At 40.0% G+C, this 25,270-nt stretch overlaps 1 protein-coding gene across 2 annotated transcripts; it reads right to left on the minus strand.

Annotated features, from left to right (window-relative positions):
• Nucleotides 1–3,383: 3,383 nt before the first annotated feature.
• LOC139947107 (WD repeat-containing protein on Y chromosome-like) lies at nucleotides 3,384–24,724 on the minus strand. 2 transcript variants are annotated; one of them, XM_071944959.1, is made up of 26 exons: nucleotides 24,569–24,724; nucleotides 24,173–24,272; nucleotides 21,329–21,454; nucleotides 19,473–19,553; nucleotides 17,736–17,804; nucleotides 16,680–16,748; nucleotides 15,632–15,666; nucleotides 15,201–15,366; nucleotides 14,523–14,625; nucleotides 14,013–14,097; nucleotides 13,792–13,916; nucleotides 13,366–13,439; nucleotides 12,890–13,008; nucleotides 12,060–12,127; nucleotides 11,545–11,693; nucleotides 11,111–11,248; nucleotides 10,463–10,645; nucleotides 9,713–9,883; nucleotides 9,110–9,180; nucleotides 8,434–8,747; nucleotides 7,710–8,068; nucleotides 7,064–7,282; nucleotides 6,254–6,605; nucleotides 5,547–5,694; nucleotides 4,740–4,974; nucleotides 3,384–4,210 (listed from the first exon to the last, which is right to left on the minus strand). In XM_071944959.1, exons 2-26 carry the CDS (start codon nucleotides 24,269–24,271, stop codon nucleotides 3,935–3,937), a joined length of 3,834 nt encoding a protein of 1,277 aa, XP_071801060.1. In that variant the 5' UTR covers nucleotide 24,272; nucleotides 24,569–24,724; the 3' UTR covers nucleotides 3,384–3,934. The 2 variants fall into 2 exon arrangements, with proteins under 2 accessions (XP_071801060.1, XP_071801051.1); XM_071944950.1 differs by lacking the exons at nucleotides 24,173–24,272; nucleotides 24,569–24,724 and adding an exon at nucleotides 21,903–22,303.
• Nucleotides 24,725–25,270: the final 546 nt, after the last annotated feature.

A 25,270-nucleotide genomic window follows, 5' to 3' on the forward strand; every position in this document is an offset into this window, starting at 1 on the left:
GAGGGAGCACAAACATACAAATAGAAAAAGGTACAGCAAATCGATGAGTGGTTAAAAATAGCCAGAAACAGCTCATGTGTTTGATCGCGATCAGCTGATTTTGGTACAAAATTAACTCAACGAAAAAACGACACCCCCTGGCTACCATGGGTTTATGAGTTACTCGTTTAAAAAATACTAGCAAGTGCGTCAATTTACGAGTGTGTGTTGAGAGGCATCAACAACATCTTTTGTGCGGGTCGTGCAAGCAGGTGTCTAGAAGGCTCATTGCGTGTCTTTTGCAAGTCGCTGGATCAAGATTGACCTACTTACAAGGAGCGAACGTAATGAAGGAACAGGCTGAATGATAATTGTTCACTGCGATTTAACACTTTCACCCGGTTATAGTATGAAGTATATCTGTTTCACTTAGCTATATTTTTTAAGACAATAGAGACTATTTTTCACTTGGTGTATCTCAACAAATGCATAAAATAACAAACCTTTGAAAATTTGAACTCAATTGGGATTCAAAGTTGCGAGATAATAATGGGGAAAAACCTAGTCACACGAAGTTGTGTTCATTCAGATGCTTGTTTTCGAGAGCTCAAATTCTAATTTTGAGGTCTCAAAATCAAGTTCGTGGAAAATTACTTCTTTCTCAAAAACTACGTTACTTTAGAGGGAGCCGTTTCTCATAGTGTTTTATACTATCAACAGCTCCCCATTACTCGTTACCAGGTAGTTATGCAAATAATTATTTTGAGTAATTACCAATAGTGTCCACTGCCATAAAATGATGGGGCATACTAATTTTTGGGAAAGCACACTTTATTAAAGCGGTTCATAATCAACAATAGTGAACATTTCAGATGTAAAGAATTTGTTGTTGCTTACAGCCCAACCTGACAGACCGCCTAGCCGAAATGCTGTAGTTCCTGGTTCACTATTGCTATACCTCTCCGCGTGACTGAACATTGCGATCTGCTCTCCCAATCACACGTCAAGCATGGGTATCAAACAGGCAACATCCCTGCCAAAAATCGATCACAACGAATACAAATATTAAATGTGAAAGGTAAACTTGGTACATGTTGTTTACCCGCATAAAAATGAAAATAAAAGGTAAACGAAAAACAAGGATTAAACTTTGATCCTTTTTGGCTTGTAATCGTGTGTTGTGTAAATGTGCTAACTTCACTTGTCCCTCTACTTCAAAATAATTTGGTTCCGGGAGAGACCGTTTCTTTTCAACCGTTTTCAGCAAACAAAAACATTGCATTTATATATGTGTTTTTGTTTTTTTGCTGGCCAAGTCACTCGTTTAACCCATAGCGGTTTTTTGTGAGAGAATCTGTATTTATTTATTTATATTAATTGCATTTACTTTTGTGTTTATTGTCTTCACCATTCACTGTTTTTATTAAGATTGTGTGATGGGGTAAGTGTTTTGTCGGTGTGTACATTTGGTTCGGTGGTTTTGTGGGGGTGGGGGAGGGAAGGGGTGTCGAGCACCCGTGGTGGGGTTGTTGCCAAATTAAACGCGGAAACCTGTAGAATCGGCAAGGCAATACTTGACTCATTGCATTAAAACATTAGTATGGCCCTTTAAAGTAAAACAACAATCAATCAAAATATTGGATCATGCAGATCAAGCCTGTTAACTTGGACGAGTCAGAGTCAGACTGATCAAAGTACTATGTTTATTTCAAAGTTGTTTTGAAAACCGCGTTAGGTTTTCATTTCCAACCCGACAGCACCTATAAAACTGTGTCAAGTATTTCGTTTGTGATTGGACTTTGTGTCTTGTTTGTGTGTTTTCAATTATAGTGTACGCTGCTACAAGACCTTCGCTGGGTAATAAAAATGTGTTGTTTAATTTTTAGTGTTTCAAGTGTCATTGTGTTTTGAACTTAAGTTTAAATTGATGTCACAATTCCAAAGCCGTTGGTTTTTATTTCCTTAGCAGCCACAAACACCCCTTAAGGTTTTGGAACCAAACACGCCCCTTTTGGTACTCATTTGTCTGCAATTTTTTTATCTTCGTTCGCTCCAGTTGGGACTGGCAACTTCCATTCATTGAAAATGATGTTGTCACAAGAAGCTCAATTTACAGCAGTCGATTTCATGAAACGCTAGAATTGATCCTATCTCGACTTAGGACGAGTAACCCGTTCTTAAATCGCTTTGTCTCACTAAGCCCACTTGAGCTGTTGTTGTTGTTGTTGTTGTGTTGATGTTTTTCTGAATGTTCAGTAGGCTACATCACGCAGCATGTTCGATTAAAACCTTCTGGATGTACATATATATATGAAACGGCGTTTGTTTCGCTAATCGATACTAACATAATTACAAGAAACCTATATGATATAGTGTGAACGTTCACATCTTTAAACTGATCGTAATCATGAAATTGATACAAAACTCTCCCCAATATACCCACGCTATATTTACCAGAGTGGCAAAAATTGCCGTTGACATTTTGTTTAACTCCACTCCGAACGTAGGCGTCGAGCGAGCATGCCGTATTTAAACGCGTGGAGCCCGCGGAGTAAATGGTGCCTGTAGCCTCAGCAACGATTTTCTTGCCTTATTAACCAGCTGCACGTATGCTATCATAAGCAGCTCGACTGCACACTCAACCTTAAAGGCACAGCACACTATTGGTAATTACTCATAATAGCTGTCAGCATAAAAACTTACTTGGTAACGAGCAATGGAGAGAGCTGTTGATAAAAACATTGTGAGAAACGGCTCCCTCTGAAGTAGCGTAGTATTTGAGAAAGAGGTAATTTCTCACTCAATTAATAGTAAGACTTCAGTTGAAGCCTTTATTATGCCTCTGAAAGCACTAAAAGCTGTAGAACAAAGGGTGTTATATGTTTCGTTATTATTTTGTAAATTCGATGACCAATTGAGCCAAAAATTTTCACAGGTTTGTTCTGCTATACAAATGTTGGGATACACCAAATGAGAATACTGGTCTTTGAAAATTACCAAACGTGTCCGTGTGCCTTTAAACTCAAGCGTCGTATAACAGGTGCTGATTCTCTTCGATTCCCTCCTTCAAAAACACGTCAACAATTTTCAGGGGGATGAGGTGGCTAAATAGGGAGCATAATGGCTGTACGTAAAGATACTCGTGGGCGATACTATTTACCCCCTCCCCCTCTTCTCTCTCGTCATGCCTCCCCGCCCCTAAAAGTAATTTGGTATTGCTCTCTTTTAAATAGGCTGGTTGTCAGGCTGGTTGCCTATAGACCTTTCTATTATTGCAACGTCACAGCTCAAGTTTTTGCCAACCGAGGTTGGACAACTATGGAAAGCCATAACTAAACAAATATAAAAAAAAAATAAAAAAGCTACTGTTTGTAGCAATGTTCACACATAGAACAATAGCTGTATGATTTTACTGGATGGTATTTATTTACAATGTCAGGACCATGGATTTAATTAAGTCACACGTCTCTCTTCGTAATATTACAGCACTGATTTTGTTTCAATATATATTCCGTAGAAATAAACAATTCCCTTGTTGTGTCCCTTCATTTGTTTATATCTTTCTCCCTCGTCACCCTAAATTTAAATTTTTTGTATACAAAATATCAAATAGATCTGTATATAACATGCGAAATGTTATCTCGCAAACACTGACTTAATTTTTGTTAATTCATAAGCCTACAGACTTGTACATGTTAGTGATAAGTCATTTACCAAATTTATTAAATATTAAATATTGTTTTATTAAAATTTACATAATCTACATTTCATAGAAGCTTCAAAACGCTTCCTCTAACTCTTAAAGCTTTTTGGTCAAATTCAAATGTTTGGATTTACCGCACGCCTTTTTTACAGCAGCAGCTGTACAACACTACCAGAATGCACCCCCCGTCTTTCAAAGTTTTAAAATTTACATAACTAATTACACCATACCCGAGGATCTCACTGATGAGCTTTATTTTCCTGCTTTATTCGCAGCAGCGGCCAGACTCCCCCATTTGCCCTTGGTGAGAAGCCGCACCGCCTTCTGCTTCTGGAGAAACTCCTGCAACCTGGAGCGTTTGCCGCCGTGTTTTTTGCCGAGTAGACCGGCCACCATGCTGTTCTCCATGCCCCGCATCGCCTCCAGGGACTGCTGGTGTCGTAGCTGGATCTCTTGCAAAGTGGCAGGAGCTTTGACTTCTTGTACGGGCTCCAGTTCGTTGAATGGAAGCGAGGAGTACACCACGACCTTCGGTAAATGTAAAGGATTTATGGTGAGTACTTTAATTTTTTTTTAAACTCATGACAACTTTCCTGCATTCAAGTTTTGTAAACGTTTCATGATAAGCTTGATGAGTGGCTCTCTGAGTTGTAATGTTTGTTTGTTTGTTTGTTTGTTTGTCTGTTTGTCTAGGTGACCTTCCCATCAAGGGAATAAACACCAAGCTGGCAACAGCGAATTTCTTTATGCAATTATTGGTTTAAACGTCTATCAAATCAAGAAATGGTGATAAATTCAGCAACTTTTCTTCTAACCATATATGGCTGCACAACACAATTAAACATATATATTCAGAGACCAACTTGAAGAAAGTAAAAGATTTGATAATTTGTTAATTTTTGTGAACATCTCTTTTGCGTTGTGTTGATTCTAAAAAAGAACCGGTGGTTAACGTCACTCAATGTTTCGATCAATATGCTGTGATCGTCTTCAGTGGAACGTCATTAAGTAATTGCTAACGTACCATTCAGATAAAGCGGGCTTGTCAAATTCTTACCTGGTTCTGATTCTGCTTGATATCCGGAAGAGTTGGCGGCATCTTGTGTCTAGTCTTAGGTTTGTAAGATTTGCCCAAGATGGAGCTGGTACCCCAGGTAGCTCGGCGTTTCTCCTCCAGCTTATTCTCAGACCGTCCGTCTTTGCCGTCACCGGTATCCGCGTCGTCGTCCTCACCCTGGGCGGCCCGGGCGAGTTGGTTACGGGCCACGATCATCATGATGTTCTTGGCAAGTCTAAAGGAGGTGGGGGAAGTGAGCGATCGTTTTTATTTGGAGAACCAGTTGTAACTATTGGGGCTAATATGGTTTCTTGGAGAACCAGTTGCAACTATTGTGTGAAGCAGGATTAGTTTCTGACTGACTTTAGTTTTAGAGAGAGACACAGTTGTTCGATTTGAGCATTTACGGTTTTGGGTTGTATCAAATCGGAGTTGGTGTTAAATGAGATATCTACTCTTTAACGATAATGTCGTCTGATCCCTGGACCAAGTTGAACATTGAATGTATTGGTAGTTTTCAGTGACTCCAAGCCACCTCGTCGAGGTATATTTGAGTCCCTGCTGAAATCAGGGCAGTCATGAGTGATGTTGCTGATGGTTTGTAGTAAAATTATCTTTACCAAAATATGGATACCAGCCAAAACGCCATTTTTCATGGAGAATTTGTGACTGGTATCCTTCTAATATTTGCAAAGCAGAAACCTTTTAAGCATTAATGTCTCCTTTTTAGCAGCCCAGATATTCGGGTTGAATGATTTGTAAACCAGTGTACATAAGCTCTAAGTGGCGTCTCCTATAATAACTTACTTCCATCTGGGCATGATACCTCCATTCAGCACCTTCAACGTTACGGCAGACGCCACCCTGTGTACGTCACGTGGAAGGCGTCGAGGGAGGTCTCTGGGGACGATCTCCTCGGGAAGCTTTGGCCAGCCTCCGTACTGACCAAACGTTCCTTCGAACAGAAAGGAATTATTTCATAAATTAGTATTCACAGAACTCCAGTGAGTAGGCATACGAGTGCATGCTGGTTTATTTTAATTCTGCACTTGTTCTTGGAATACATAATTTATTCACAAGTAGGATAATTTTAAATAAAACATCAAATGTTTCTATTGTTTAAATCGCTCATTTCTTCGGGTGAGGTTTGCATTAGCACCATGTTAAACTCTTTTGAGAAGTGTTGATTCTGAAAAGAGCCGGTGGTTGGCAACACCGTTCCTTTGTTACTGTTTTGCGAGAGTCTTTCAGAAGTATATTGTCAACATGTCTTGCTTTTCAATATCTTTGAATTACATCCATTACAATTCTGCACATCAATTAACTCCCAAATTGTTCGATGATATTGGTTGGAAGCTCTGGTGATACTTTCTCAAACAGGGTCGCTAACCTTTGACCAGCCCACTTGGCTACTTGGGGAGCAAGTTTGACGAGATCAACACAGGGCAAGAAATGTCTTTCGGCGTTCCCCCCCCCCCCGATGGGAACGTATGGCCTATAAACAGAGAACTCACCTATGTACCGTCCACAGAGCGTCCACAACCGGACTGAGCAGTCATCACTACTTGATATGATCAGCCCCTTGTCTTCACAGTACTCCACGTAGGTGACGCTGGCCAAATGAGCCCTGAACGAATTGAGCTTATCAGGCCATTTGATGGTATTTCGGGGATTCGTGGCCGATGAGGGCGCCTTCATTTCGGCTCGCTGCTTCTGCTCCATGCGATGCTGGAGTTTCTTCATGGTCGGGTTCCCGCCTCGGAACGGGAATTTGCTGTCTGAACGGAGATGCTGCAGAGCGGCCGATGGTACGCGGGACGGGGGTTCCTCGTCACTCCGGATGCAGTAGTCTGTGATGTCCCACACCTATGTAGTGTTTACAACAACCGTTGGGTTACCATTTAGGCTTTTGTAAAGTATAGAGCCCTTTTATATTATGTGGCACAACCTTTTAACTTTAAATAGTACCATAACCATCTCTACCACCTTGGGAGTCACAACGTTGCCCTAGAAGCGACGTAACCCAAGATGATGTCTTAATTTTTAGCAATTGATCACCAATAGACCTTATGCATATGACGTAGTTTGAGTAGAGAGTCTAGGCTATTAAGGTTGGTCGTTGGCCCAGCATGTGCGTTTCCATTTTTGCTAAGATGGTGGTATGATGACGTCAATGCATGGGTCAATTGCTATAAAGTATTGCACAGGATCATCCCATACAACCCCATTGTCTCCCACAAAATCCTGCAGCGTGGCCACGGTGTGACACACTTTCAGCTCATTCTCTTCTAATGAAACTCCAGTGAAGTAATAATTAAACTCACCATAATGTAGCCTGACGTATCTCCGGTGATGAGGAACTCATTCTTGCTGTCTGTCGTCATGGCCAGCACCGATTCCCCGCCGCCCTTCTGTGCCGCGTTGAACTGGCCGAGCAGCCCGCCCTTGTGGTGAATCGACCAGGCCCTGACCCAGCCGTCGGCTCCACTGGCCATCAGGGTCGCTGTGTCCTGGTCGTTGGGTCGAGACTCAAGGAACACAATCTGAGTTGGGAGAAAATTCATCATTAAAGAAAAGACACATCGTATTTTGTTATTGGTGTTGAGATGTATAGTTCGCACTCTCGCCATAAGCCCAAGGCTTCTAGAACATGCCTCCCTGCCAAAATCGTGTTCGCTTTTCACATCTTGGTGACAATTTCATTCTTTCAACATTGTGTTTGCTTCTTTCATCTTGTTGAAAATTTGTAGAATTTCCTCATGTTTTATTTACTTGTTTTCGTCTGGTATTGAAAGTTTTGTGTTTGACTCGAATTGGATTGAGATACTGGCTCAAACATCCCTTGCCAGTGATCGTGTATTATTAATGATGAAGCAATGTGTTTTCTTTATATTCTAATATCTGTATCAGCTTCATAGGGATCTATTATCCCCAGTGCATTTTCCAACACAGTCGAAGTTATCTCCTCACCTTATCGACAGACGATTCATGTTTCCGTGTATACTCCTTCGAGTCCTCAACATCCACATAGAAAGACTTCCTACTGGAACTACCATCCCGGCTGCTCTGCGCTCTCCTGCCCTTAAAGTTACTCAAACTCTCCGTGAAGAAGGCCGAGTCGACCTTGTCTACGTCGGGCTCCTTGAGGTTGCTGGCATAGGTCACTCTGGCATTGGGAGAGCCGATGGCTGGAAGACTCATCCTCCGTAAGTTCGCCTCGTCCTCTTTGTTCCCCTCTTCGTGGAGGAGTGTCCGGCTGGTACTCCCGCGTTTCAGGAGAGTCGCAGATGTGGATTGTTGTTGAATTCCTTCCCCTTGGTTGTCACAATCTACCGAACATATAATATATAGACTGCCGTTTAATAGTCTAACAGATGGGAAAATAACTTAATGATAGCACTTAAAGACTACAGTAGAAAACTGCCTGAGATTTTGTGCAACAACTACTACCTCACTGCGATGAATCGGATAAACTATAGTACAGTCTGTATACATATTGTGCAATAAAGTTCTTGAACATGTATACTGTACCATAGGTCCCTTCTCTACGACCAGTCTAAGATATTTATCCTGCTCACTGCTACTTAATGTTTGCTCTTCTCCAGAGTTCATGTAATTTTTGATATGTTTCATATGTAAGTATGGAAATAAATGTTGTTTGAACTGAACTGAAATGAGTTAAGCTTTGTTTTACCATCTACTGAGACCGAGTTGGGGCTCGACGCTGCACTGCTCCGCCGGGTGAGTCTCGCCGGGGCGTCGCTGGGTTTGGACTTGACGCTGTTCGCTTTGTAGGCGGAGTTGATGGTCCTGCTACCGCTTCGGGGACTGACACCGGCGTTGGCGTTGAGCACGCAGAGCGGCTGGGCTGTCTCTAGGGACCATATGAAGATGTCGCCGTCGTAGGACGAGGTGGCCACGACACTCGTCTCGTACGCTGCCAGGGACAGGATGTCCTCGCTGTGTTTCAACATCCATTGTCGTGAGTCGTCGTCGTCATCAGAATCACTGTGGGAAGTTATGAGATTTAAATCTAATTATTAGCTTCAACCTCAACATGTTTTGTTTATTTTTCATTTGTCATTGAATATTGTTTTGTAATTTTTTTTCTCTCTGTCTGGATTGTTCCGTTTATACACATTGTTGGACTGTGAATTGAAAAAGACTTTGCCGGTGTGTGGCAGGAGATTCTGCTCCCGGAGATCTGTCTCCCCCATTCGGCGAATTGTGAAGAATGCTCGTCTGGTAGTCACCTCTTTTCAATTATCTTCCTTCAGGCAAAGTTAATTTATTGTGTTGGGAACACACAATCACAACGGGGGAAAATCTCTCGACATTATGCTTCCATATTATTTTCAAAACTGACTTACATGTAGGACGCTACGCGCCGGTTCCAGCCAGCAGTTACAATACGTTGTTTGGGGCATACAATCCCTGTGACCTGTTGGAACCAAACACAAAGATTATACAAAATTCTCATTAAAAATCCGTTTTAATTGATTACGGCCTTGAACGTTAAAACGTATTGCAGATAATTTCTTTTGTTCTTTAGCAGTCCTTGCACGGAACAGTTTCCCCATAAACTTTGTACACAACTTTGCTTGTTGATACCCGGTCTTTAGAAAGTCCATGTAAGAGACCTTTTATTTTCCTTTTTTGTTTTTGTCCTTGTTTCCATATAGAGGTATTTAACATGAACACATTTATAGAGCACCCTAAATACAATACTGCTAAAAACACTATTCATGCAAACAAACATGCACAACCATGTTCCTTTTAAGCTTGCACAAATAAAACATACTGCATAACTGTTGGGGCACCCTAAATACACTCACTCTTGTTACAGCACAAGTGATGCAAACATATGGACAGTTCCTCTTTAAAACTTGCACAAATAAGATATACTGAAAATAGTTCTAATTTCGTTCTACAAACCTATTTCAAACTTCACACGATACTAAACACGTTCTCACCTCCATATTGTCAAACGTCTCCAACTCCCTAAGGCACGCTCCGTTATTAAAATTCCAAATCTTCACGGAGCCGTCCCGCCCTCCGGTCACGAGTCGACGGAAGGAAGGGTCAAAGGTCATCGCGGTGATCTCTGCACATTTCTCAACGCCCTTTTCCATGTATTTGTGAGCCTGCGAGGGGAATGGGTAATTGATTTTCTCCATTACATACATACGATGATTTATTTAGTACTTAATATAATTTAGTTCATTTGTTGAAGATCTGACAACGCAATAACTTGAGATTTATTTTAGTGGTCCCTTTGAGTTTGGAATGCCTCAGGTCTTTTAGTGAACTGTTTGATTGTGTTTTTCACCACATCTATAAATGTTGATGTTTGTTTTTATTTGGAGCAATTTTTACCTCACTTGGTTGTCAGATAAAATCCCTTTTTACTCATTACCCCCAAACAACTGTAGAATTCCACGCAAAACATTTCGGGAGAAGTTTTCCACCATCTTTACCTCGAAAGTTATATGCAAATCTTTGGACATTATTCTTTCAATCTTACCAACAAACGGACCCATAGTTCGTGTGAGGAACCATGGAGGTAATTTCTACCTCCATGGAGAAACCATGTGGCAATCCACTGGAGGAATTGTACAGTATGGCTGTGGTGGGAAGCTGCTTTTAAAAACGTCTTTAAAACAACCCATTCTTCCCACATACATTTGACTCGATCAATATTATCAATGATGATGTCATCATACCTTAGAGAACATGATAGTCTTGGTTCCAGTCGCTAGATCCCACACACTGACTACGGAGTCGTGGCAAGCACTGACCACCTGATTGAACAGGTGGTTATAAATCGCTGCCGTGACTGGCCGGTTGTGTGACGTCACGTCGTCATCCTCTACGTCAGTTTCCCATTTATGCTCGAGTAAAGCCAGCTGCATGTTGTCACAGAAAAGAAAATCAAGATATTGGTTACAGAAGGTTTTGATTTTCTAAGTTGGCGTTAAATTTAATTTCTAAATTTAGTTCAATCTTTTTTCAATAAACCCACCATGCCCCTAATTCTAGTCATTTCCCCCGTGCAATGTTTGTTGTCGATGTCATAGGAAAATTTATCCCCATGGGCAATTAACATGGACTGGAGTAGGAGGATTCAAAAGAGGGCGCTATCAGAAGAAGTTTGTGCACAGTTCGCCGTTAGGGGGACAGAATCTAATCTCTTCGCAGCGGTCACATCAGAAATAGTAGTGTAGTTTTAATTCTGACAATGTACATGAACAACACAATCCAGACTTGGCATTGTGGCTGTCAGTAATTCAACCACAGTTATTTTTACACTTGTAACCTCAACTGGTTGATGGAGGTCCCCGTTATCCTATAATGAATTTTTTTTTTTTTACCAAGTTCGTTCCCAGAATCAGCGAGCCGGTCTTGGCGTGGAAGCATACGGTGCTTATTGAGTGAGGGCCCATGCTAATACTGCGTGGGTTTATATTCTGCATACACGTCTGGTCCCTCATGTCCCATACTTTGATTCCCTGAAAAATAAACATTGGAAAAAGTAAGATACGATAACAGTTTTATCAAAATAGTTCAAGCCTACACTCTCTTCTTTTTCTTCTTCCTTTTGTGGAAGTGAGTTAGGAATCCATTATTTAAGTAGTTTGTCTAATTATAAAAACTTTTTTTTTTCAAATAAAGACCCGTTGTAAAACAGGTAACACAAAAATAGACACCACAAAATAACCGGTGTTATCACATTCATGAAGTTTTTCTTTCAAAGAATATAAATTATTCTATTCCAAATAAGAGAGCAATTTATTTCTTCACTGACCTTGTCCTTGCCGACTGAGATAATCTGCCCATGCGTACTATTAACGACAATATGCACGACGGCTGATGTATGACCTTTCATTACAGAGGTTGCCTTGGTCGTGACGTACGGATTCCATGTGCGAACTGAACGGTCCATTCCTCCAGTAACTGAAACAGACGTTGGATTAATAAGTAAACTCCCATGGGATACACTGCAAAATGCTAAATATTTAAAAGTACACGAAACATATTTGGAAGTATCACAGCTTGATTACAAAGGGGCAATTATTCATTGACGTTTGAGCTTTAATCCTCGGCTCAAGTTGATATTGGGAGTCTGAACAGCTATCAAATCAGGAAATGCATGACCTCATCATTTAAATTGAAAAAAAAAACCATTGTTTTTATTAGGTTTCAAAGTTAGGCCACAACATTTGTTTGAAGTTAATGTAGTTGCAAAGTATTAGTGTGCAGTCATCCATACTTAATATGAAACAAATTTGAATGAAATTGAACGTGGAATCTTGCTCTTACCAATAACGTTCGTTTCCTTGCAGTAATCAAAACAAAGAATTCCTTTCCTGATTTTGAAAAACGACCCCCTGCAAAATAACAACACGAAAGAGATACATTTTACAATTAAAACTGGGTGAAGATCATTGTTGTTGTCATTGTCGTTGTCGTCCCCGTCCTCGTCCTCGTCCTCCCCCTCGTCCCCGTCCCCGTCCCCGTCCCTGTCCCGTCCTCGTGTCCCCGTCCCCGTCCCCGTCCTCGTCCCCGTCCTCGTCCCCGTTCTCGTCCCGTCCTCGTCCCGTCCTCGTGTCCCCGTCCCCGTCCTCGTCCCCGTCCTCGTCCCGTCCTCGTGTCCCCGTCCCCGTCCTCGTCCCCGTCCTCGTCCCCGTCCTCGTCCCGTCCTCGTCCCGTCCTCGTGTCCCCGTCCCCGTCCTCGTCCCCGTCCTCGTCCCGTCCTCGTCCCGTCCTCGTGTCCCCGTCCCCGTCCTCGTCCCCGTCCTCGTCCCGTCCTCGTGTCCCCGTCCCTGTCCTTGTCCCCGTCCTCGTCCCGTCCTCGTGTCCCCGTCCCCGTCCTCGTCCCCGTCCTCGTCCCGTCCTCGTGTCCCCGTCCCCGTCCTCGTCCTCGTCGTCGTCGTCGTCGTTGTCCCAAAGTTAAAAACCAACCCTCTGTAAATAAAAAACGAAATAATACACTTAACAATTGAAACTGGGTGAAGATCTTTGATCATCATTTAGACTTAGCAGCATTTTTGTTAGCCTCACACAAAGTCAGTTTTTTATAAGGCTAGTTTTATGCTTACATTTGATTGATATTCTAACTTATTTTCCAGAGGTAAATCTAGCCCACTTACGATTTCTTTCTTCCTAGATCTCCGATGTATATTGATGATTCGTTGGTCGTAGCGCACGAGATGAAGGAGTTGAGGTTACTGCAGTATTTGACTTTTCGTACCCAATCCTCATGGAGAGGCTAAAGACAAGGTAAAACATTCAGTTAGTATACACTCAACTATAATGTGATAGTGATAATTGAAGCTTTACATTGTGTGAAAAATAAGAAGTACAACATTAGTTGTGCGGGTACAACCGTGTATACAATCTCTGTTAGGAAGAGAGTTGCCTCTGAGGAGAGAGTTACACAGACGTGTACCCACAATTTGCTCGAGTCACGTCGTAAGGTTTTGATATATGTGTTATTTTGTTCGAGTAAGGAATATTATTTTTTAACGAATATGCTTCAACGAGCCTTGTTATATAAAGAATGTTGCTTGTGACACTCTTTTGGAGACAAGAGTATCCTTGTAACAAATAAATGTGCTATACTTACCGCAAATTTCATAGCATTTACACCTTTTACACTCCCTCTTAAAAGTTCGGGAAACGGTACCCGTCTTGATCCGACTGTGAAAAAGAAAAATAGTTGTTAAGAAGTTGTGATTTAGAGTTGTATTGTGCAGTCTAGTCGAGACTCAGGATATCCCAAGTTTCAAGTACTCTAAGTATCTTTAGTTTGTAAAAATTGTGTCAGAAAGGGCTTCGTATTTTGTTTGGAATAAACTTAAAGTGTAGTAGTATATACGTCCCCGTGAGTGTCATAGGGAAATCTGTCCCCGGAGATGCTGTCCCCCATATTATGGGAAAGTGACATGGGCTGTAGAAGGAGGGTTCAAAAGAGGGCGCTATCAGCAGAAGTGTATACACAGTTCGCCATTGGGAACAGAATCTCCTGCCACATTTACACCGGCCGTCTTACCTGATTTTGCGTTTTGCGAACCAAAGAGTGCCGATCCCATAGCCTCAGTGAAGACAATGCAGCAGACGTTACCCCCTGCGTCGCCAAACACTAACACTGCTTTGTTCATATTCCGCGGGTCAAACCTGTAACACAATTAGATGAGAAACATCACCGAGTCTGCAAAACGTTAGTCTGGTTGTGGCTTATTTTATTATCTACAAGGATAAACTGTTACTCACCAATAATCCATTGTAAGGGCGCAGTTATCGAGACCCGAAACTTGGAAACATCGGTCAAATTTGGTTGCATTGACGTCATAAAAGCCTGCGAAAAACAAAGTTTTGTTACAAATAATATGTCAATATGTTTTCTTTTTTTTTTTTTCTTTTTTTTTGTAATGGAAGTCGCCCAAAACAAGGCTAAAAGCTACTCTAGGTTAAGGGCTCAAACGGTTGAATGGTTACTGTTTATGTATTTAGAGAAGAACAGTATAAATGATGTACGATTTAGTACATCCCGAATTCCAAATAATCTGCTCCGCGGTATGAAGTAGTATAGGAGAGCAAGACAAGTTCTCAAAAGAACATAGTATACCCACTATGTAGATACACACATGGTGTTACCGCCATCCACATTTGATACCTCGCAATGGATTGCCTCAAATCCCATTATGTGACGTGTAGTACATCATTGTGAACTATGGACAATCAATGTGAATAATGGTGAATGAGTTTTGATATCAAACTTACTGATGTCTCTTTCTGTAGACGATACAGCTATCATGTTGACGTTGGGCATGCACACCATGTCTGTCAGCCACATAGGCTTCGTCTTCTCTCGGGGTTGCTCGATCTGTCAAATCAATGCAAACAAAAATCAAATCTCTGTGATTCATAGTGTAGACTAGGCAATGTAGACACACAGTTCAAATACCAAAATGCGGAAGTTTTACAATTGTAATTCCTATTGCATGGGATGTCATAGGATAAACATATAATGTTGGTTTTTCTAACCTGTGGTCGCGTTTTTGTGATATCGCCGAAGATCCGGAACGGTTATGTCCACTCAGGAAGAAAAATCCATAGTATTGGAATACACAATCTGAGAAACGTATCTGACAGTAACGTTTCTCAGATTCAAATTTGGGGGATAGCTTTATAATATCCTGTTTCCATTAACCTTGCACATTACTTCAAAGTGAAAGGTTTATCAAAATACTTTATTCTATTGAAAAAGCTACTGTAGGCCTTCTTCTAACAAAGTAAGTTTCTATTCTCATTAATTTTAAGAGTCATTACCAAATTTGTAACTTCCCTTTAAGATGCAACATAACGTAATTACGTATTCTGTCATGACTAGTTTTAATACGTAATGGAGTTCTTTATCCCCGATGCAAATTTAACATATATTAAAGGAGTTCATCTTACCGTTACTGATCGTTGTAAATGCATATCCATACTCCAGAAGTTGATGACGCCCTCTTTGCTGACCGATATATATCGGCCGCCATGTTCCCCTTCGTCGTGCAGGTTACCGTGACGTAGGTTAAGATTCTGGTAGAAACCAACCTTCGAGAGCATGTCACGGTGGTTGCTACACGGAGAACAAATTAGATTAAATAGAACTAGATATAGATTGGATAGATTAAATACAAGCAGACAGATTAGATAGACTATAGATATAGATATATTAGATAGGCTAGATAGACTAGATATATAAGTAGATTATTGTTTTGCATGAAACTGCATCCTGTAACATTGTATAAGATGAAAAAAAGTAACCCTATTTTAGGGGCTCTCTCCGAGCAAAAATGGAAAACACTTGCATCGTTCTAAAACTTTGCAAAAAAACCACGTACCTGTGGATTTCTCTAAGCGGCTTTGGAAATGGTATCTGTACAAAAAGGGAGGAAGAAGACATTTGTCAAGATGTAGACATTTTATCTTAGACATTTTACTTGGCTTGACGACTCAGTCTGAATCGATAATTGATAAATATCGATTATAGACATCGTGCCATCAATTCATGAACACATCACACAGCAAGAGTGTTTTAACATACATCGTGATTAGTATTATTGATGACAGAATATTATGTATACATTTTTAGAAATCGACTATATCACACCAAAGTGGTTTTTCTTAAAAAAGATTACATTTTAATGAACATTTTGCATAAAACGACACAGTAAATAAGAAGAGTTTGAAACGCCAGGAGGCAACAAATTTATTACATGTATAGGTACATTTGCATTGTTGGCGTAGCTTTTAGCACGGCACATCATTTTACATAGAACAATGCATAAACGACTCAAACTGTTACTGATAGAAGAAATATTAGACTCAGAAAGCACGCTGATTAGTTATTAGGGCAAACGGGTTTTACTTACTCTCTGTTCGTGTGTAGAAGAAAAAAAGGAAACAAACAAATGTTTATTAGAAACCGTCCGTGATTGGAATGGCTTTAGTACATTTCGATTTTGAGCTCAAGAAGCAAGTTGACCTTTTGTTTTTCGAAGGAGGATCATAGTTTTGGTATAGGAAAACCACCCATTTCTGAAGGAACATAATAGACCTTGCACAGTCGTCATTTGAACATCCTTGGCCAATCCTGTCGGCCACGTGTACAAATCCGTGCGTATCCATTGTTTCATCATTGGCTAACCTCTATGGGGGCCTGGTGACGATGCAAAATGTCTATGCTCGATGAAGGTCCATGTTTATATATCACAAGTTTACAACAATCCACTTTGTGAAAATACACAACAATTGTGAGTGTGAGTGTGCCGTTGAGAAAATTTGATTTTAATTTTTTTTTTAACATCCCCCTATAATTATCTACATTTTCAACGACACCCTCAGTTGAAGTGTAAATATAAAACCATTGTTGCTATGTTGTTTACTAACCTCTTTGAATAAATTACTCATATGATCGCGTTCCTGGTACTCCATAAGCATGTACGATAAATACTCATCCTGCATTAATAGGAGCAGAGGTGGGGAGAAAACAATAGCATAAACGAACATGTGTGTAGACTATGCAAAAAAATATTACACATATTTAACAAAGCTGTGATTTGTACATGGGTACTGAGGTGTACAAAAAAGTTCACTCTGCCATCACAAACTCCAACCAAGCTCACACCTTTGGTTTATACCGGCATATTTTGAGGGAATCTTGTATGACAAAATGTTTGTTCCATTTGATTGAAAGATAAATGCCGTTAGAAACAACGTCCGACCCCTTCATCGTCATACGTCATGTACAGACTGTTCGAGTACAAATTTTAATCTTTCCAATCGTATTCAGTTAGAAATACATATTTTAAAGAGGATTGATCGTATGAAATTTGAAAAAATGTTTTAAAACAACTTCCAAAGTGGTGAACGTGGGCGCCGTACGGTTCTACCATAGCGCTACAATGCTCGATGGTTTCAGCAGTGTGCGCGCAAGTTGCGTGGTAGATTGTGACTAAAGAATTATGAATGACGTCACTTCGTGTTTGTGTTTTTGCTATGTGCCCTATGGATCTATGGACCTTTCCACATAAACAAGATAGTCTCCACATCCAGTCGTCAATTTCAAATAATGGTGTATCTTGTCTAGAATTTCGCTAAGGGATATTATGGTTTCAGGCGAATGGAAGCAGAGCATTTTTAACAAACAAAGTTACAAACTCTACTTATTTTTGACATTATAGATTTGTAGACCATGCATGCTTATGTTGAAGACAACTGCATCTTTTGGAGGTCTGAATTAAAGTACTATATTAAAGAACCTTCCATGACGACGACATATTATGTATGAGTGACTTCCACTCAGTTGAAACAATAACCATTTATAGCTGTAATGTTTAGGTGTAACAAACATTGGTTTCTTGTTCATGATTTAACTGAAAACAATGAATAAATCACCAGTATAGACCGTACGTCTGTTAAGAAATGTAAGAAAGAAACTCTCACCCAATCCACTGTGCCGTCACAGTTGGCATCAACTTTCATGAAAACAATGGCCAGCTCTTTGTCATCAACCTGTCGAACATTAAAATAAAAAGACAATTAGCTCTAAAAATTCGCACTAAATTCGCACTAACCATTGCGAACGAAATTGGATTAATTATTTGTTCGAAAGGATTATTAAACTGTGCGAATGTGAATTAGCCTGCATAATTTGTGTTTACCACTGTCCCTTCCCGGGCTCCGTATTACGACAATGCACTTCCGCAGAATGTGCTTTGATTGGTTAACCCTTTTAACTTCCACCAAGTTTGATCAAACCAAAGGGGTCTACTTATCAATAATAACACTGAATCAGTCAAAGAAGAATGGATTTAAAAAGTATATACTTGAACTGTTCGTGATATATGTGAAGTTAGTGTGCGTTAATCAACCCTGTACTGTTAGTAATATCTATCACCAAAGTGCAACAATTTTGAAAACCGTTCATCTGTGCATACACAACTGTGCACCGAACTAACTGTTCATTATCATGTGTAATAAACAGATGCATTTATCACATTGTACCATATTTGTAGGCTCGTAAATGTATCACTCAAAACCACAAACTGGTTAGACATTAAGATAATTTGAGGCTTGAAGGAATCGTTTTTTGTATAACTGATTACGTTGTACAAGAAATCTGACACAACGTCTGCTCATAACTATAATGTCCTTAGTGCATTTTGTTATGGGTTTCATATAATTGCTTTTGCATATCTTGGAGCTCCTGGTAAATGAGGTTTAATCATCAAGATTGGCTTCAAAAGCATTTGTTTGGCAAACAAAAAAATCATTTTCTAATTTAATATTCAGATGTTGATTGTGATGTTATTCCTTCAAGTTTGCACACATTTTTAATTTTGATTGTTAATTTAGTTTATTACAAAATATGAAATTGCCATTAATAACTTTATTATTTCTAAGCAGACATAATAGAGAAGCGTAATAAGAGTCAGTGTTTGACTAATGAGTGGTGAACACAATAATAGAGTGCAGTGTATCAGAGAAGTAATTTAGTATTAGTTAGAAACATGAATTGAACACAAGCATACAGCTACGTTTGTTTTTCAAGGATGCTATCACACAGTCAGCTATCACACAGTTAATGAATTGTAAGGAAATGATGAACCTTGTGTTAACCCATGGTTGTTTACGAGTAGCACAATAAGAGGTGCTAAAGTACAGTAGCTGTGGTGTTAAATTGTCAATCGAGTTGATTATAATCACTTACTTCTTCCATCTGTTTGTTGAAAAAGGTAAAACAAAAAACACAAACAAACTATTAATGTTCAAATTCCCGTGAAATATTATGCTGGTAACATTAACGCATAAACGCGTATGCGTCACGTGACTCGTCGTGCGCACGCGTATTAATGTGCAATGCGGAATAGGTTCGTAGATGTCACGTGTACACCCATTCCGTGCCACCATTCTATGTTGCCTCACAAAGGTTAACTTAACAAAAACACAAAGAAAGTTGATGTTGAGTCGGTGCTTGTATTCAACAGTTTCAATACAAACAGTCCATAATGAAATTAAAAGAATAAAATAATCTGTAAAATGTTTTTATTTTTTATAGATGACAGATTACCAATTTTGTCAATATGTAGAGTCTGTTTCGAACGAAAATTGGACTGAACTAACAACACTCGCATGGTGTGGTAAAATAGAAACGATCATTGATTTTTAGTGATAACTCACCATTCCTTCCCCCATAATCTTCCTCATAGCCTGGCGGAACTCATCTATGTCAAGGCCTCCTCCTCCGTCCTCATCTGCCTCCTGAAGATAACAAAACAAAAACAACAACAATGAGAATATGGGGACCGTCAAGAAAACATGGTTCAGAACCACCCATGGAAATAGAAGGGCTACTTGGTGACAAAGTTCTGGTTTCGGACACATTTTTCTTGAATCGCTTCCATTTTTGTCCTGCCCATCTTGGCCACAATATACAGATGTATGACTGATCCAGTGTTTTTGTGGATTTTGGGGACAATATGAAGTGTTGGGTTTCAACTCCGGCTAACACCCTTTTAAGTCATTCAAAAGCAAAAAGGTAGCAAAATATTTGATTACGTGCGTACATTAGATTGCAAAAATTGGACTAACTAATTGTTTGGACATGTATAGTGGCTGTGCAAAACCGGTGGGCACATTTCTATTATACGCTCCTTTCGGATTAGCTTGCATGGTTTGCCCTTAATTTTGCTGTGACTGATCTGCATAACCAGTTAGCTTGTCATTTTGCTAGTCTTTCTGTTTAAATTTTTCGCTATAGTCCATCTTTGAAAAGGATGTATCTTTGAAAAGACCATACTTTTCCCATAGTCATCTGTAACAAAATCCATTTAAAAAATCACACACAGCTGAGTGGTTCATGTTTTAACACTTATGTTCTCTCCTCTGATTTTGCAGAAAGTTCCCTGAATGTAAACCAATCTTTCCATGATGTGATGAACAAATTCAAACCTGGTGATGGAAACTTTGTCCCAATCATGTTGAATTTAATTCTAAACATCACCTAATTTATTATTGTACAAAATCTACCTAATGCAAGAGCCAGCTGCTGGCAGCTCTGTTGTCGGAAGTCATAAACATGATATTGGAATTTGTAGAGACAGTTAGAAATCAGCGAAGTGGGTAACAAGATTCTTAAGAAAGTTCCCTGAACAAAAAATCAATCTTTCCATGTTCTGATGAACACATTCTCATTGATCATGTAAAGTGATTTGCCCAATCATATTGACTGTATTTCTAGATATCTCTCTGTTTGTTGTACAACATCTGACTCCCATGCAGCTGCTGGCAGCTCTGTTGTACATCATTAACATGATATTGGAATTATACAGACGGTTTAGAAGCAGCGAAGTGGTTAACACGTCCATTGATAGGCAGCAGCCTTGCTTGATATAAACAACCATTAAAACCCAAACTCTCAATCCCATTGACAAGCTGCATTGAGATTATTCAGTTGTTTCCAAACATCTCAGCAGAGAGGCTCTTACCGACTTTACACCCTCATTGAGATTGCGACTCATCCTTGGATAATCGGATAATCCACTAAGAGAAACCCCGAATAATGCAACGACAGCAAGGATCAAGCGATGGGAAGAATGCCAACGAATTGTTGCATGTGTTACTACTCTTTGCATGATCGTACTGAAGAGGGGTTACTTTTATCATAGAGTTGTACAGAAACTACTTAGTGATGTGTTAAAAAATGTTGAGTGGAACCAACAAGGTAACACTAGTGTGAAATTTGTATCCATTTATTTTAGAGGTCGGTCTGTCAGTTTTAGAGTCAAAGGAAACATAATGCATGTGAAATGAAGGTTGGTGTGCTGAACAAAATGGTTGCTATAGGTTGGTCGTTTTCTTTGTGTTTCGCCATTTGATTTCACTGTCAACAAAATAGTATTGCCAAGAAGTAATCTGAACAACCATTAAAGTCATAACCTTCAAATCGGATACTCACTCCTCCAAAGGGGAAACTAACTACTTATAATCGCTGAAGTGTGCATTTTCTTTCTGAGCTGTGTCGATTCAAACCTTACCTCGAATATTTCTTGTAGTTTGTGGAGATGATCATTGTTCATCTCATCCTCTAGCCTGGCGCCCATACTACCAGCTTGAGATGCTAGGTCTGCTGGCTGCTTGCCGGCCATCGAACCCTTTGAGATCTAAAACAATACAATGGGAGAATTACAACATTTAGCATTGGTCAGTATTGACGTCATTCATCCAAACTGTGGGTGCCATCTTGTCATCAAGAAAAGATTCATGTCTGGTCCTGATTACCGAAATGGTTCCTCCAAGGGTTTGGAAATTATCTACTTTCAATCACATAACTTTCTTGTAACCGTAACTGTTAACAACGTTTTCCTCCGTGACATGCTATTCTTTCCCTAAACTTGCGAACCTGATGTAAACATGCTTTTAAAAAGAATTATATGAGCAAAAGCTGCAGTGTTAGTATAGAATAAATAATCCCATCTGTGTACTCTCGTTAAAAACCTGTTTGGCACCATCATCCAACAAAACTTCATAGAGGTCCCTGCATATAGTGTTTCTTACTTCCGACATGGGGTCTTCTCTTACTAGACCATGCCCAGACCCCATCAGACCTACCTGTGGATACGGGGAGAGCGCTGCCGATGACCCGGTAAAGCCACTCCTGTGGGATGCTGCAGACTTTGGGACCGCAGGGCGACGAACTGTTCGGTTTGGGGTTAGGAGGTCAGGTGTGCGCTCTACGGGAGGTTTCCCCGGCGTGCCAGGGGTGGCTAAACTATCTCGCATCATTGCGTATAGCAGTCAATTCCTTCAAGATTATAACTCCGTAGATAAAGATGTTCCACAGATAAGACTCGTTGAGTCGTTGCAACAAAGACTCACTTTGTGCATCCACTCTTACTTCTTGAAATTACTCTCAGCGTTCGTACTATTTCTTTAGCTACATCGTGCTGGAACATGAAGCTGTCTTTTGAAAACAATTTCTTCTAAAAGGGATGTATTTGTTTATCTGATCTTAAACTAATTTCATCAGTGTCCATTGGGTGTGTTGAGTTCTCCGCGTACACACAATCAAACCTGTCTTATTTACTGTGGTAACGGACGCCTATTTCTGTCGTCACCGCTCAATATCTCATCTACATAATCTCTTAATAAGCTGATATTGATTATCTCATGAACAGATCATCCCTGTTGTGTGGCTTGTGTATCTCCATTGTGTGATTCAACAGTTATATGTCAAGACAGAGGAGGACCAATATCGCCTTGGTGTAGGCCCACAATACTCCCATTGTCATTTGTTGTACGTTTTGTGGGATCATTCTTAAGATGTGAAAAATTACACAAGTGAAACTATACATTTTTGTAAACAGTAAAATTTCTTTTGAATAGGTTAAAAGAGCCGGTGTGGTCTCGACATTTCAAACCGTATTCTCGTCTTGAAGAACACAATACAAAGCTTCAAAGACAACTAGTGTGAGTTGATGATAAAATTAAAGTAGGATTTGAAACTTTGCATGGTGGAAATAAGATATAGAAGAGTTTGCGGTAACACCATGTAATGACTATCTCTAAATGAGTTGGGGTGGTTCTGAAAAGAACCGTTGGATTAACTCGACGTTTCGATCAGTATGCTCTGATCGTCTTCTGGATAAAATTAAACATTGACTCTTTTCCATATAATGGTTTTCACCAGATTAATTGAATATGTACTCAGTTGATATATAAAGTTACATTAGGATATACGTGTGAAACATGTTAACTTTAAATAGTAAACTTGCGGGTACAACCATGTATAAAATCCCTCTTTTTTAAGGAGTGTTGGCTCTACTAAAAAGAGCCGGTGTGGTCTCGATGTTTCGAACAGACACTCTGCTGGTCTTCAGGAGAACACCGTGCGAAGCGTCAAACGCAACGTGTGAAACGTTGATGACAAAATCAAATATTTGCTCTTCTCAATTAGATGATTGTCGGCCGTTGATTAATTGAAGACGTAGTCAGTTGATTAAACGAAGACGTATAAGGAAGGTGTGCATGTCGATACACAGCGTTACATAATGTGATTAATTATGCAAGCAGATCATGAAGGGGGCACTTTGAGAGATGATGCGCAAATCGTGCTCTTGTTTGTTGTTATGAAGATAATCAAACTCTGTTTTCTGTATCCTTGTTTTGTTTCTTCCTCTTGCTTTGTCTCTTCCTGTGTTTTGATTTTGTATGAATAATTATGGCTAGTGATTTGTGCATTAGGACGTAGGCTTATATTGTCACAATAAGTTGTGGGTTTGTATCAACAGAGGTTTATTTTTGTACGTTCGCCTGCCCTCAATGTGCTATGTTTGGTCCTAGATTATAATTTTTTTGCAAACAAGTTAATGTGTATGTCCATGATTATGTCTTGATCCCCGGCACCTCTGTATGGAACACTGAACATGCAAATTTACGTTCCTCAGTCTAGGCGTCACTCATTTAAATAATTATTGGGGAAATGTTAAAAGTTTCGCCTTGTTGAAGAAACAAAACAAAAACAAGAACAACTGGAAATTAAAGCACTAAATGAGCGAACGCTTATTAGGCCCCTACACGCAAGGTTTTGGACAATAATATTCCGGTCAAAATAATCTCAATTATTATATGACGCTCCGTGAGTGCCATCCACTTGAGACAAAGAGACCATGTTGACTATTCTATGGATTTCATGCCGACTTTTGGCAGACTTTTGGTAGTGACAACTAGCTCAAACTGTAATAATTCACCTTTCCATGCTACAGATTCACCAATTCGTCTTAGTCTTAATGAGTCGACTCGGCAAGGTTAATTGTCTCAATTATAGATTTTAAGTGGCGGCACTCCGAAGCTACGCGTCATTCAAATAATAATCGTCTTACCTTTTTCTCTGCACCATGGCTGTCTCCTGACTTTGAGCTGGCGAAAGAGTCACGCCTCTCCACAAACATAGTTTTCCTTCGCACGTTGGTTTTACTCATCCTTAACAATTATAGGTATAAAAAAACGTAACTGTTGACAATTTAATTCATAATATTAATATCAAACCAAAAATAATATTATAAATAGAAACGGTCGATTACTGTAGTAATAGTTGTCAATGTTACTATTAGTGAAAGATTGATGTTACAAAAAGCAAATTATTATACAAAAATGAAGCTAAGGCCTACTAGGCCCACGCCTTTCAAAGCTAATACTGCTGAAAACTTTAACAATCTACGACAGAAGTATTCCTGCGTTCTTAAACATTAGATAGGCCAGTGGAAATTTCAACTTACTCTGAATTTTGCTTAGTTTCCCATCCATAGACGTGAACATTATGTAACGATAACTTCCCATACTGCTAACCGTCCAAAGCGAAGTCCATGTTTCTAATGGTGACATTTTGTTGTATGCTCTTGGCGGCTAGGCTCATGGAAACGGCTGGCTGATGATGAGTTTTCTTGAGTCCGTTGTCATGTCAAACGTCTTGTGACGTAACGAAAATAGAGACGCGCGCGTAGTTGACGTGCCACCAGCGCACAGTTACGCGTGTAGATGTGCGGCTAGACTTGATTCAAGTCCCGTTCACGTGTGAGAGGTCGCGAATAACATCGTATCACGATTCCGATCTCAGTCAGCATAACGGATTTTGTTGACAAACTTTGTGTAAAATGTACGGATGCGTATATAGGACATACCGGAAAAAAAATAGGGCTCCACTATTTCGCCCGGGCGGATTACTATTTCGCCCGGGCGGATTACTATTTCGCCCGGGCGGATTACTATTTCGCCCGGGCGGATTACTATTTCGCCCGGGCGGATTACTATTTCGCCCGGGCGGATTACTATTTCGCCCGGGCGGGTTACTATTCCGTGTGTAAAGGGAAACGCGAAATCATACATGTAACCCTGGTAAACAGACCCGGAGATGAGAACATTTTGACCACAAAAAAAAATCCGTAATGGAAGAAAACATTATGTGCATATATGAATGTGGT

The sequence above is a fragment of the Asterias amurensis genome, chromosome 1, assembly GCF_032118995.1.
Source record: "Asterias amurensis chromosome 1, ASM3211899v1".
In the NCBI taxonomy this organism is placed as follows: domain Eukaryota; kingdom Metazoa; phylum Echinodermata; class Asteroidea; order Forcipulatida; family Asteriidae; genus Asterias; species Asterias amurensis.

Coding starts and splice junctions, on each gene's coding strand:
- LOC139947107 (XM_071944950.1), bottom strand. CDS start 22,076: ATGATGCGAGATAGTTTAGCCACCCCTGGCACGCCGGGGAAACCTCCC. Junction 16,749..17,735: donor GTGACGGCACAGTGGATTGG/GTGAGAGTTTCT, acceptor CTATTAATGCAG/GATGAGTATTTATCGTACAT. Junction 11,694..12,059: donor CAAGGAAACGAACGTTATTG/GTAAGAGCAAGA, acceptor CGTCTGTTTCAG/TTACTGGAGGAATGGACCGT.